This window comes from Apium graveolens, chromosome 1 (genome assembly GCF_009905375.1).
Source record: "Apium graveolens cultivar Ventura chromosome 1, ASM990537v1, whole genome shotgun sequence".
In the NCBI taxonomy this organism is placed as follows: Eukaryota; Viridiplantae; Streptophyta; class Magnoliopsida; order Apiales; family Apiaceae; genus Apium; species Apium graveolens.
The window spans coordinates 173,578,156-173,590,608 of record NC_133647.1 but is presented as its reverse complement, the minus strand read 5'-3'; the positions used below and the strand labels follow the sequence as shown (position 1 = coordinate 173,590,608).

The 12,453-nt window shown below is 35.9% G+C and overlaps 2 protein-coding genes across 2 annotated transcripts; both read left to right on the top strand.

The window, feature by feature from the left end:
• The first annotated feature begins 203 nt into the window (after positions 1-203).
• Positions 204-3,800, top strand: LOC141671258 (OBERON-like protein). Its single transcript, XM_074477435.1, has 3 exons — positions 204-408; positions 1,174-2,338; positions 2,890-3,800. The coding sequence occupies exons 2-3, from the start codon at positions 1,195-1,197 to the stop codon at positions 3,519-3,521; spliced, it is 1,776 nt and encodes a 591-aa protein (XP_074333536.1). The 5' UTR covers positions 204-408; positions 1,174-1,194; the 3' UTR covers positions 3,522-3,800.
• Positions 3,801-9,663: 5,863 nt separating this feature from the next.
• Positions 9,664-12,027, top strand: LOC141671252 (CASP-like protein 2B2). Its single transcript, XM_074477423.1, has 3 exons — positions 9,664-9,989; positions 10,064-10,196; positions 11,547-12,027. Exons 1-3 carry the CDS (start codon positions 9,766-9,768, stop codon positions 11,796-11,798), a joined length of 609 nt encoding a protein of 202 aa, XP_074333524.1. The 5' UTR covers positions 9,664-9,765; the 3' UTR covers positions 11,799-12,027.
• The last annotated feature ends 426 nt before the right edge of the window (positions 12,028-12,453 follow it).

Here is a 12,453-nt window from a genome sequence, read left to right as displayed (position 1 = left end):
CCGGGAATATTATGCACGGACCCGCTAATTTTTTATTAAATCCTGACCGTGAAATAATCGTTCCCGAACCCACGATTTATCCGGGAACAAGATCCTTACGTAACTACTCAAAGTCAATAGGTCAAAGCCGCGGAAACAGGACGTAACCAAAGTCGCTTGCATGTTGCATATATACAACACAACCATAGTTGAGTTGACGCGGAAAGTTGACTGTTTACCGGCTCACCCGGTAATCATATCATCTCCTTATTATCTTCTCTCTCCTCTTCAACGTTACTTTTGTAAAATCACAGAGCTCAATTGGGGTTTATTCGTAGCTGATTTCAAGGGGAAAATCATTGGAAAGGCTTCATCTTCACTTTAATTGTAACCCCTTTTGTTCTCTTTGCTTCATTTCTGCTATTTCTGGTGAGTGTTTAAAACCCTAGATCTTGTTTTATTATGATTTAAGCTGTTTTATTTATGAGTGTTTGTGATTCTGATGATTATGGTTACTTTTAATTATCTTTTGCTTTTGTATAATTTACATGTGGTGTTATGTATGTGTGTGTATTGTTGCATATGATGTTACTGTTATATTGTTATATGTAGGTGTAAATAGTTTATGTTTGATGTTATATATGTAGGTGTGAATTGTGACTGTTATACGTTCTGTTTGTGTGGGTGGGTGAGAGAAGGAGGGAGGGAGGGAGGGAGAAGGAGAGGGGGGGGGGGAGAGAGAGAGAGGGAATGAGAGAGATAGGGAGGGGGAGAGGGAGAGGGGGAGAAAGATTGGAAATTTGGGTGATTTCCCACATTTCTGTTTTGAGAGACATTGAGAGAGAGGGAGGGAGAGGGGGAGAGAGAGGGGGGGGAGAGAGAGAGAGAGAGAGAGATTGGAAATTTTGGTGATTTATTACATTTCTGTTGCATTTCCGCTACCTGTGAGATGGTGTGAGCTAGTTTCCTATGGTTTTTTTGCTTTAAAGTTTTGGGAATTCACCCGAGTTGAAAAAATGTGTACAGGTGACAGTGACTTTTAATTGCTATTTACTTTATGTTGCATAGTGTTTTCAGACTACTGATGTGTAGGTTATTTGTGGTTCTATTTGGTTTATATTGGAAATAGATACTACATTGTGATCAACTTCGGCTTGAAGTCCTGAATTGGAAATTTTTATTTATGTGGTGTAGGATTGAACTGTCTGTTTGTTTATGGGAACATCTTCTGGATCGAATTTGAATCATCAGCCTTCTCCTAGAATGCTTCCACCGCGTCAACAACTGCGTTCTGGAGGCGGATTACCAACTTCATTCTCTCTACCTTTGTTAGATGCTTCTGGTTCTCCCAGTGTTCAGGAGCGTATGTCTAATTCTGATCAGGTCCGTGAGTCCCCAACAGAGAGTGCCAGTTCACGTGAAACTTGGCCAAACGCAAATGCTGATGCATTACTGGCTCAAAAATTGGAGAAGGAAAGGGAGAATGGGTTTACTGAGCATTCGGTCACTCGCAATGTTTCTAGCTCGGATAGGATGTCTCTCCGTGACATAGTCAGAGAAAGAGTCGATAGCATTGCTGAGAAAATGCAACGTCTGCCTGACGAATTTCTAGAGAAGCTAAAGAACGAGGTTCGGGGTCTGCTTGAGGGAACAGGTGGTTCACAGCATAGGGAAGAGTTTCTGTTTTTACAAAAGTTAATCCAGAGTCGGAGTGATTTGACAGAGAAAACTCTGAGAATGGCACATAGGGTCCAGCTTGAGATTTTAGTAGCTATTAGAACTGCAATTCAGGCATTTCTTCATCCAAGCGTTAGTCTTTCTCAAGCGTCTTTGATTGAAGTTTTTTTATACAAAAGGTGCCGTAACATATCATGTGGAAGTCTACTTCCTGCCGAGGACTGTACTTGTGATGCTTGTTCGAAGAGAAATGGTTTCTGTAACCTTTGCATGTGTTTAATTTGCAATAAGTTTGATTTTGAGGTGAATACATGTCGTTGGATTGGTTGTGATTTGTGTAATCACTGGACTCACACAGACTGTGCTATCCGCAATGGACATATTGGCATGGGACCTTCTGTGAAGACTGGTGCAGGCTTACCTGAAATGATTTTCAGGTGTCGGGCTTGTAATAGAACATCTGAGCTATTTGGGTGGGTAAAAGATGTATTTATGAGCTGTGCACCAAGCTGGGATCGGGAAGCACTGATTAGAGAACTTGACTTTGTGGGTAGAATTTTCCGTGGGAGTGAGGATTCAAAGGGTAGAAAATTGTTCTGGAAGTGCGAAGAACTCATTGATAAACTGAAAGGAGGGCTCGCAGACCCTGTGGTTTGTAGAGCTGTATTAATGTTTTTTCAAGGTATGGTTTCAAGCTAAAACCTTAAGAACTGCTGACTTTTTTCTATTTTTTAATTATATTCTGGATAAGATTATTAGTATTGAAGTCCTTACCGAGTTCATTCTGTTTTGTGCAAGAGTGTCAAGTCTCAATATATACATACCGCGCATTGATGTCTGTTTCATCAGTATAAACTGTTAAAACTATTTAGCTTGGTTGTATTTCCAAAGCATTTCATCAAATTCTTAAACCATTATCATAAGTTATGCAATATAGAAATCTAAAACATAAAAAGGATAGATAATCAATTTTAGTTTTTTCCTGTCTTTGCTTAGTTTGAGTTTTAGAATATACTTATTATATAATGATCTGACTTGGATAATTGTTAGTAAGGAGAGCTAGACTGTAATATAAACTTCTTTCTTACATAGCTTTCATCATATGATTAGATAACTGTTTACCATTGCAGTTCTTAGTTGGGCTCTTTGCAAATTTGATTATTGCTATAACAGGCAAGGTCATTTAATATTTAAGCAGTAAATAAATTGATGACAGTTTTTTTACTTGTACAGAATTTGAGGTGGACCCTCTAAAGAGTTCAGAAAGTGAGGAAGGTGGGGGCCTTATAGCCCCCCAGGAGGCGTTCAACCGGATTGCTGATGTTGTTCAGGAAGCTGTTAAAAAAATGGAGATGGTGGAAGAGGAGAAGTTGCGGATGGTGAAGAAAGCCCGACTGGCTGTTGAGGCTTGTGATCAAGAGCTCAAGGATAAAGCTAGGGAGGTGACAGCACTGAAAATGGATCGTCAGAGAAAAAAGCAGCAGATTGATGAACTTGATAGCATTGTACGGCTCAAGCAGGCTGAGGCTGATATGTTTGATCTAAAGGCTAGTGAGGCTAGACGTGAATCGGAAAGGATACAGAGGATTGTACTAGCTAAATCAGAAAAATCGGAGGAGGATTATGCAACTAGGTATCTCAAACAACGTTTGAACGAGGCGGAAGCTGAGAAGCAGTATCTGTTTGAAAAGATTAAGCTTCAAGAGAGTTCAAAAGCATCGCAAACTCAAAGCAGTGCCAGTGGAAATGACACTTCGCAGATGCTAATGTATAGCAAGATCCAGGATCTGCTTAAGAATATGTACAGTGTACCCTCAAAAGAGGGCCAATCCAGTAGTCACCACTCTCTTGGTGCTCTCCCTTGAGTGAGTTGATAACTTGGCCCAAAACATATAGCTGTGAAATATGAATATTACAGAGTCTGTAGACTTTTACGTAGCCTCAGAGAATTCCAAACGTAAAGAGGCCGAGGCTTCGAGAATATTTGTACAATGTGTTTTGCTTTAAGCATGCAGTGAACTTCCCCTGAAGCATGGGTTCATGGATTGTTTTATGTTGCTTTTATAATATGGACCTAGCCCTTCTTGTACAATGATTTCATGGCCGCTTGCTTTCCTGGGATCTCATGTTTATATTCCTGTCTACATATGTCAGCAATTAGCAAGTTCCTCGTCATTCCTGCTGTTTTTTTCCCCAGGTTGGACCATCATGAACTCCTGGTTCGGCCAGTTTTTGAAAACTTTAGGCCAGAATAGATCTACTCTAGTTCGTATAGTTTTAAGTCCAGATCTGTGTGAAATTCAGTTTTTCTTGTATGAAATCGTATCTTCAATTGATGAACTTCGTAATCGGAAATAGGCCTGAATCTGTGTCCTTTGCAAAATGAATAATGCGTCATCCAGACGGAAAGGGCGATATTGCTTGCATTTTATTTTCTGAGCAGGTAAATGCAGGGGTAGGTTTCTTTATTCTTCAATGATACACGACCAAACAAACAAACAAAATCAGTAAATACAGCATTAAGCGTTATTTGGACATGATATAGTACGCAGTTTTACCTTCACTCAAAAAATGAAAAAACTGTTTTCAGCAAAAACTTTCAGTTTATTTGTGAAAACTGTTTTCAGCAAAAATCCCCGGCTTATATGTGCACGTAGACGTGTGTTATAAGTTAAAATTAACAAATAATAATACATCAAAATATATAATGTAAGAATTTAATTGACATGAATTTGAGCATATAATTCATATCTTAACCCACGGTTCTGTGCACATGGGACTTATTTATAACACAAAGCTATTCATCAATTTATGATCTAAAGAATATGTTAATGCTGCTTTTTTTTCCAGTCGCTTGATTTGCAATTAGAGATAATAGTAACTTTAAAACACACTGTCAGATCTGATGAGCAAAAATAAGATCTGAAACTCTAAATCTAGAATTCGATTGGATCAACGAAACGCGCAATTGAAGTACCTAACGATAGAGAATGATCGGAAAACCTTTACCGATTAATCTCCCAAAATCCTTTTACTCGTTGACTGATGCGACGTCATTTTCCACCTGTCCTCTTGAATCCACCGTCTTTCTCAACACTCTCAGCGTTTGTTCATATTATAACATGATATTTATAATATATATCCAATCGTAGATGCAAGAAAATATCCCTAAAATTTTGAGAGAACAAGTTGCTTCATAAATCATTCTTCAATAGTACACGTCTTCTAAAAAGCAAAAAGCACAACATAGTTAATTTGTGGTTCAAACAAGTAAATAATGTTGCAAATTAGATCAGATTCAAATCATTTAGAGGGAACAATAATAGAAGCACGGATAAAATGTGCATTCCTCTCACTTTTCCTTTTCCTCGTTAATTTTTATTTTTTATATATAAACAAGTGTTTATTTATAAAAATAATACAGATAAAGAATTTACTTCCTGACAAATGATGCCCATAATTTTGGTTCCAACTTAAAGCCTCTAACAAGTTTGGGAACTTGGGTCCGTCTTCAATCTTTGTGAAGACGGATGTTGTCCAATTGTCGCAAAGAAGAATACAGTGTTAATATACGCACGACAGTGGTTAATCTGAGGATGGAGCTTGAAAGTGATGGCATTGTAGAATTACTCAAGTGCCATGATCACAAAGTATGGGTCTGCACTAAATTGACGTCGTCAACTTGCCATCGCAGACATACACTTGCATTGTCATTACAACATCTCCCCCGACAAACCCAAATCAGAATTTGCTTACTCCTATCACCTTGGGAGGACCATCTCGACATATACATGATCACCGCAGATGTGGTTTCACACACACGCATAAATACTTATACACTTGTGAGTTGCGTTTAAGAACCTCTTAAAATAAGAATCGTGAGAGCTTTTCAAATCGGCAATTTGAACATTTAATGCAAATCACCATTTTTTCCCATCACATAAATTCCCAGATTTTACATCCAAATCACCGATTTCAATTATACCAATTATCCGTTTTCATTTTTGTTACTCGCTGCTCAGATTAGGACTATATGTAAAAAATGAATAAATCAATGATAATCATTATGTCAAGTGACCTGGCCGAGAATATTGTAGTACCACGAGTTGTACCCCGTAAGCTGAGCTCTGATAACATGTCAAGTGATCAATTCTCCTAAAATCTTAAGGTGTTAGCTATGAATTGGGCTTATCACGATCAAAAGGATCAAATTTCATACCTTAACTTATTTAGAGTTAGGAATGGGTGTATATTGAATTGGTTGATAACATGATATGGAGGCAAAAGTTATCAAGTTTTTATTAAATAGATGAAAGGAGAGATGGATTTTTGGGCATGTGCTAAAAACTGCATAGCTAGGCTATAAATTTTCCATATTCATGTAAAAACAAGTCCAGAAGTAAAGGAGCTATAGTCTTAACAAGTAACAACACAAAAGTTGTCATTAATCTATACCACTTCAATATGGTCCAGTCTATCTTGGAAACACGCGTTACTCACCAACACTACCAATTACAATTAGCATTTTCGATTAATAATTAAGGTTAGATAAAAATCATAAAATGTATCCTATCCGGTTCTTTTCAACAGATGGAATTCCCTTTAAGTGCCATCAAAGCTGATTATCTCTAGCACTAATCAATCAGGTCGACACAGAGTAACACCTCACCTAATAGTTGGTTTATATAATTTTTTTTATACTACACAACTTTTTCTGTTAAATAAAAAAAAAGTGCTCTTGAAACCAAAAGTTCAACTTGATCATCATCCCAAAAGGTGCATGCTCCTAACATAATAAAACATCAACCAACTCCCGGCTCCTTAACTGAAGTTGCATAGAAACATAGTGAACATCTTCGAGATAGGCAAGATATGATTTGCATGCCTTTTCGAAGATAAAGAATTAATGATGCATACAGTTGCCGCAACCACAAGAATGCACACCTAACCCCTCCCTCAATCACTCCGCAAACAATTTTCTTCACAATAGAGGAATATAATTTTCTTCAGTAAATTTTGAACTTTATACATCATAATAATCTATTTTCTAGTAATTTTCGGACGAGTGAAAATCGAATCATTAGAGGGCGATATGATCAATTAATCATCTATGGTATTTTTACAATATTTAAGTAATACTATCTCCGTCCTATTTTATTATCCAGTTTGTCTTTTTCACGTATTTTACCTCAGTCTCATTTTACTTGTCGAGTTTATCTTTTTTGTGGTGTATTGACAATATAGTTCTATTGATTTTTTTAAAAAAAAACTTTTTTTTTGTGAATAAAAATTTGTGAACAAATAAAAGGGGACGGAGAGTGTAAGATTTATAAAATTAGATTTTAACACATTCTGATCATAGGAGAGGATAATAAATACAGTAGATGGTAGATTTAATAGTACTAGTAACATGTAGAATGCACACTTGTCCTCCTTATCCCTCCCTTGTTCTTGGGAGAAGAACTATTGCCCCTTCCCAGAAATTAAAAAAATGGAAATGGTCATAATATTTAGGTCTATATTGATAACAATTGTCAGGCTAAATTATGACTGTATTTACTGCCTGGATTTGATTACATTAAATGTTATGTATGGCTGTCTCTCTCATCTTTCAACATGTGTTCTTCCGCGTCTTTCCTCTTGCATTCGCACATCCGATCTATGTTTACGTGTCCACTCGACTGTTATTCACTGCCGGAACTGTAGTTGCGGGCAATTAACATTTGATTCAGCTAATTTTGATTTCATTTCAACTCCAATTGTAAATGAAAACAATTTTGAGCACAATGATATTGTTAGAGCAATGATCGATTGAGTATGATTGCGGTAATTTTGATTAATTCGAATTCGTTTAATGTCCATGAAAAATATATTTATATTATTATCATGATAAGTAAATTCGTGAAAATTTTGGTTAATGTCAAATAACAATAGACTTTTAAAGGAATTTATGCTAATGGTTTTGTTGGAAAATGTGGGTTCTAACCCCACATTATCAAGTCAATTTAAGTGTATAATTGTTGCGTGCACGCGCTTGAAAAACGTTCTTTTCCGAGAGAGAGTTTCCTGATGCACTTTAAATCACTCAAAAAGACTTGAAAATAAACGAGATATGATTATTCAAAATTGCTCTCTTGATGGCGAAAAGTTTGTTAGTGACTCTTAAGTCTTACATTGAAATGAAAAGGAAATTCCCGTACCTTTAAATAGCAACACACATGTGTAGTGTTCACTTATGTTGGTTATGTGTTACATTATCACCTATGTGGGCGCTATGTGTTACGTTATCATCTATGCGGGCGCGCAGGGTGGGAATTGTGGGCTTTTGAGGGAAAATCTGAGTCTTGCGAAGTTTTCGAGCTTGCCGTGTGTGACGTGCGGACACGAATGTAACAGAAAATTGGTCTGAATAATCACGGACTACTTTTCCTAAATTTAATTTTCACGGGGCTTAGCGCACACGTTTCCTCGAGCTTATATAATATCCTATCAGATTTAGAGTTTATTCACAATTTATTACACATACATTATTCGCACGCACACACTTATATTATATATATTAATCTCAGATTGTTATCACATATTTTATAGATGAAATTTAGGAAGGCGAAATCTTATCGTTAAGCATTTGTGAACAAACTAAATGAGTAAGCAACGGTATAATTTGCTACGAAGTGTTCGTGAGTGTAAATTTGTGTAACATTTATGGACTTTTAAGTAATGTGTACAAGTTGTCGATGATCAACTGCTCATGAACTTGCGAGCAGGAGATCGACAAAATTAGTGACCACTTTTCTCGACAGGAGGTCGAGAACTCGAACCTCATCAAAATTAAGTTAGATATCTAATATGTTAAGTGAAAAAATCAAAATAAATGTTCACGAACTCAGAGTCAAGTAGACCCTAACTCTATACATTGTAACTATAAAGACATTTCGAACTCAAAACATAATGCGACTGATTACTAATTTTACAGTATCACGTAGAACACCCCTATATTAACACTAGTGCGAGTGGAGTTGATAGGATAATTGATTAGTACTAGTATACATTGTGTGTAGTGTTTAGAATTTAGATCCTCATTCAAACTACTGTTGGCCATATTTCGATTTATCGAGGAGTCCTCTCTTCACGGGATAAATATGTAAAATTCTTAGTATGAGCATCTCTATTGATGTTAGTTTTCATAGTTGGCTAAAATTATATTTCCTCCGTCCCAACCATTTGTTTATATTTGATTTGGACACGGAGATTAAGAAAAATGATAAAATAGTGGTAAAAAGTTAAAAAGGTGAGTAAAGTGGTGGACCAATTAATATTTTATGTATAAAGTGGGTACAGCGGAGGTAAGCAGTGGATGGGTTTATTTTTTATATTATAAAAACTTTACAATTTTTGGAAAATTTTGAAATTTAAAGAATCGGAAGGGACATCCCAAAAAGGAAAGTGTAAAAAAAAGATTGGGACAGAGGGAGTATAAATTAATGATTATGTAAATTTTGCTGAATATGTAAGTTGATGTGCTTTAACGGAATTCGCTATAACGCAAAAATTATATTTACAGTTTTGTTATACCTCTTGACAGATTCGATAAATTTGGCAAAGACGGGGATATTGGCTATAATTTTAACTGAAAGTTTTATATGGTGGAGTTTCACAATTTACCCAAATTATATATAATATTTGCCACATAAGATATTTTTGCTAAGCGTTTCTCGAGTTGGAGATAAAATATTAACAAGGTCCAAAATATCTTTGCAAGTTTGTATAGGATTCCAATTTCAGATTTGAGCTTGGATCATCCTTAAAATAAATTTTGTTGAAGACCATTGTCACAGGGCAAGTACGCATGCACATTAAATTCTTTCAGCAAAGCCCTACCACCAGATATCTAAAATCCTAAAGTGGTTATAAAATAATTGCAAAAAAACAAATTATAAAAAAGAACAAATATTGGTTGGTAGCTAGGAGAGTCTATATAAATAGGGGAGCTATGTGGATTTTATTGTATTGCATTTCACTCCTTGACATTTTTGTCTCTCTTGTTTTCTCCCATCTTATATAATTTGTAAATTGTATATAAAATAGGGGGAAAAAGAGGAAGAGATCATGAGTTATTTAGGAGTTGGAGTGAGTCCTGGAAATGTTGCAGTACATCATGGAAGTGATATGAAGGTGTTTGATAGGAGAGTTAAGCTTGGAGAGTTGATATTGAGATGTGTAATTTGTGTTTTGGCTCTTGTTACTGCTGTTCTTGTTGGCACTGACACTCAAGTCAAAAAAATATTCTCAATGGAGAAGAAAGCTCAGTTTACAGACATGAAAGCTCTTGTGTAATCCTCTCTCTCTCTCTCTCTCTCTCTCTCTCTCTCTCTCTCCCTTTCTCTAATGTTATTGTTGATGGCAGATTCTTGGTGGTAGCCAATGGGATAGCTGCAGCCTACTCAGGGGTACATGTGTTGAGGTGTATAGTGAGCATGGTTAGAGGAAGTGTGCTCTTTAATAAGCCCTTGGCTTGGGCTATCTTTTCTGGCGATCAGGTAATTAAACCTTAATAATCATCCTCTTACAGGGGACTCATCCTTCAAGTTCTAATGTTCACACTACATGTTTCAATTTGTAGCATGGTTCTGTTTTTTTGTACATCATTTAGCTTTTTAAGGAGCACAATAACACGATGATGAGTAAGAATCGAACTCATACAATTACAGAACTAAATCGTCCTGCTTCCTGTTTTTCAGTCTAAAATTTTTCTTGTTAAATTACTAAGTTTTAACAATCTATCTTGATCTATTGGCCCATATTTACCAAAATTAGCCTGTTTCAGAGATTTAACAATGTTTACTAAAATTGAATGATCATAACCGATATTGGGATTCATGGGGGTAGGAGAGAAATTGAAATATGAGGCTCCTCTATTTAATTACATGGGTACAACTTACAAGTTAACATCATTAAAGGCTTAAAGTGGACTTTGGAACCCAGTACACAATCTTTTGGCCCTTTGTTTCAGAAAATGTTCTACCAAAAATGTGTCCATTTCAGATTTGAGAGTTCCATATAACTTCTTGTACTTCTATTCAATGCATAATTGTGTTGATTATGTATCGTTTACGATTATTGTTAGTATACTTTAGTATTGTTGTTACTTGTTATTGTTGTTACTTGTTAGTATACTTTGGTTGTAGTTCTATTTTGTTGGGCTTAAAGTTTAGACTACTTACGTAGTGCAAAAAATGCAGAAAAACACCGGTGATTGCAATTTGTGGTATTTTTTAAAAGGTTAATTACAAAAGGTAACGATTACTTAACAAATACTAACAATGTTGGTAACGATATGCAAGAGTAATAAAATAGATGGAAATCATATCATAGAAACATATGCATGGTCATGTAGTCTTGTAGAAATCACACAAAAATTGCCAGTGAAAGAGTACTACAGAAGGTATGAACAGACTCCATGTTAGTATTAAATCTTTGAGTTAACTGTTGAACTGTAAGTATACTGCGTAGACAATTCTTAAATAGTCCAGCATTTATTGAAGGCTCAACTAAAATTTTGATGGAGGTTTCTGATAAGTTCGGATTTGCTGGTGACCACATTTATAGAGTCACAAATCTCACAACAAAGACCATACCTTATTTTCTGTAATGGAGTAGCTATGTGTACACATCTGACATGCATACTTAGTATACTGTCTACCAAACTTATAGTAACATATGTTGCTGGTTTTAGTTGCTAGTATTAAATGAACATCTGTTCTCAACCAACTATTATTGACCAGTTGGTTGTACATTCTTACCAAACATGCTTTGATTACCCAAGTTGTTGTGAAATTATTTTGCTATCTTAAACCATTTTATGTTAATTTTGCGGTGCAATGATGCAGATGATGACATACTTGTGCTTAGCAGCAACTGCATCAGCCACACAAGGTTCATTGTTTGCAAAACTAGGAGAGCCGGCATTGCAGTGGATGAAGATCTGCAATATGTATGGAAAATTCTGTAACCAAATCGGGGAAGGAATTGCGAGCGCTGTGCTTGTGAGCCTTAGCATGGTGATACTCTCCGCAATTTCAGCTTTTAGTTTGTTTCGATTGTACGGAGAGAACAAGGCCAAGAACAATGCAAGATGGTAGAATTGTGGCTCTTTCTTAAGAAATTGATAGTTTGCCCCTTAACTTGACATTAGGATGACTATATGTTGTGTAAGGTTGGGTCATTTCTTATAAATAGATGGAAAAGGATTTGGGGCTTTAAAACTTATAATGTAATAAAACTTGGTATTTGGCTCTATGGAGGTTGTGTGTTGATGTTAATATATTTACATGTCATTAATAATTAAACCCTTACTCTTACCCCTGGTTAAATCAAGTATTGATCAATGGTCGTGGTAGCTTAGTTAAAACCTCTTCTCCTCTGCATGCCCGGCTTCTTACTATTCATATTCATGGAGCTTGCAGCTAGTTTACTTGAAATTTCGTTGGGCTTTTATTGAATCACTCAAACATTATAGTTGTTTTGGTAGACTCTTAGGACAAAACTCCTTAACATGTTACTGCAATCATGATTTCATTACCGATGAGTTTTTGCGCTTAATATGAAATTTTATTTTTATTTCATTCACCGGCCGATAACTCATAAAATTTTGCGTTTAATCGGAAATTTCATTTTATTTAATTCACCGGCTAATTGCATAGCTAAAAATGCTTACCATTCTTTAGTTTGTTTAATTTGCACTTGTTGTGCTACTTGTGAACTTCTTGACGGGATATGTTTTAATATATTTATTAT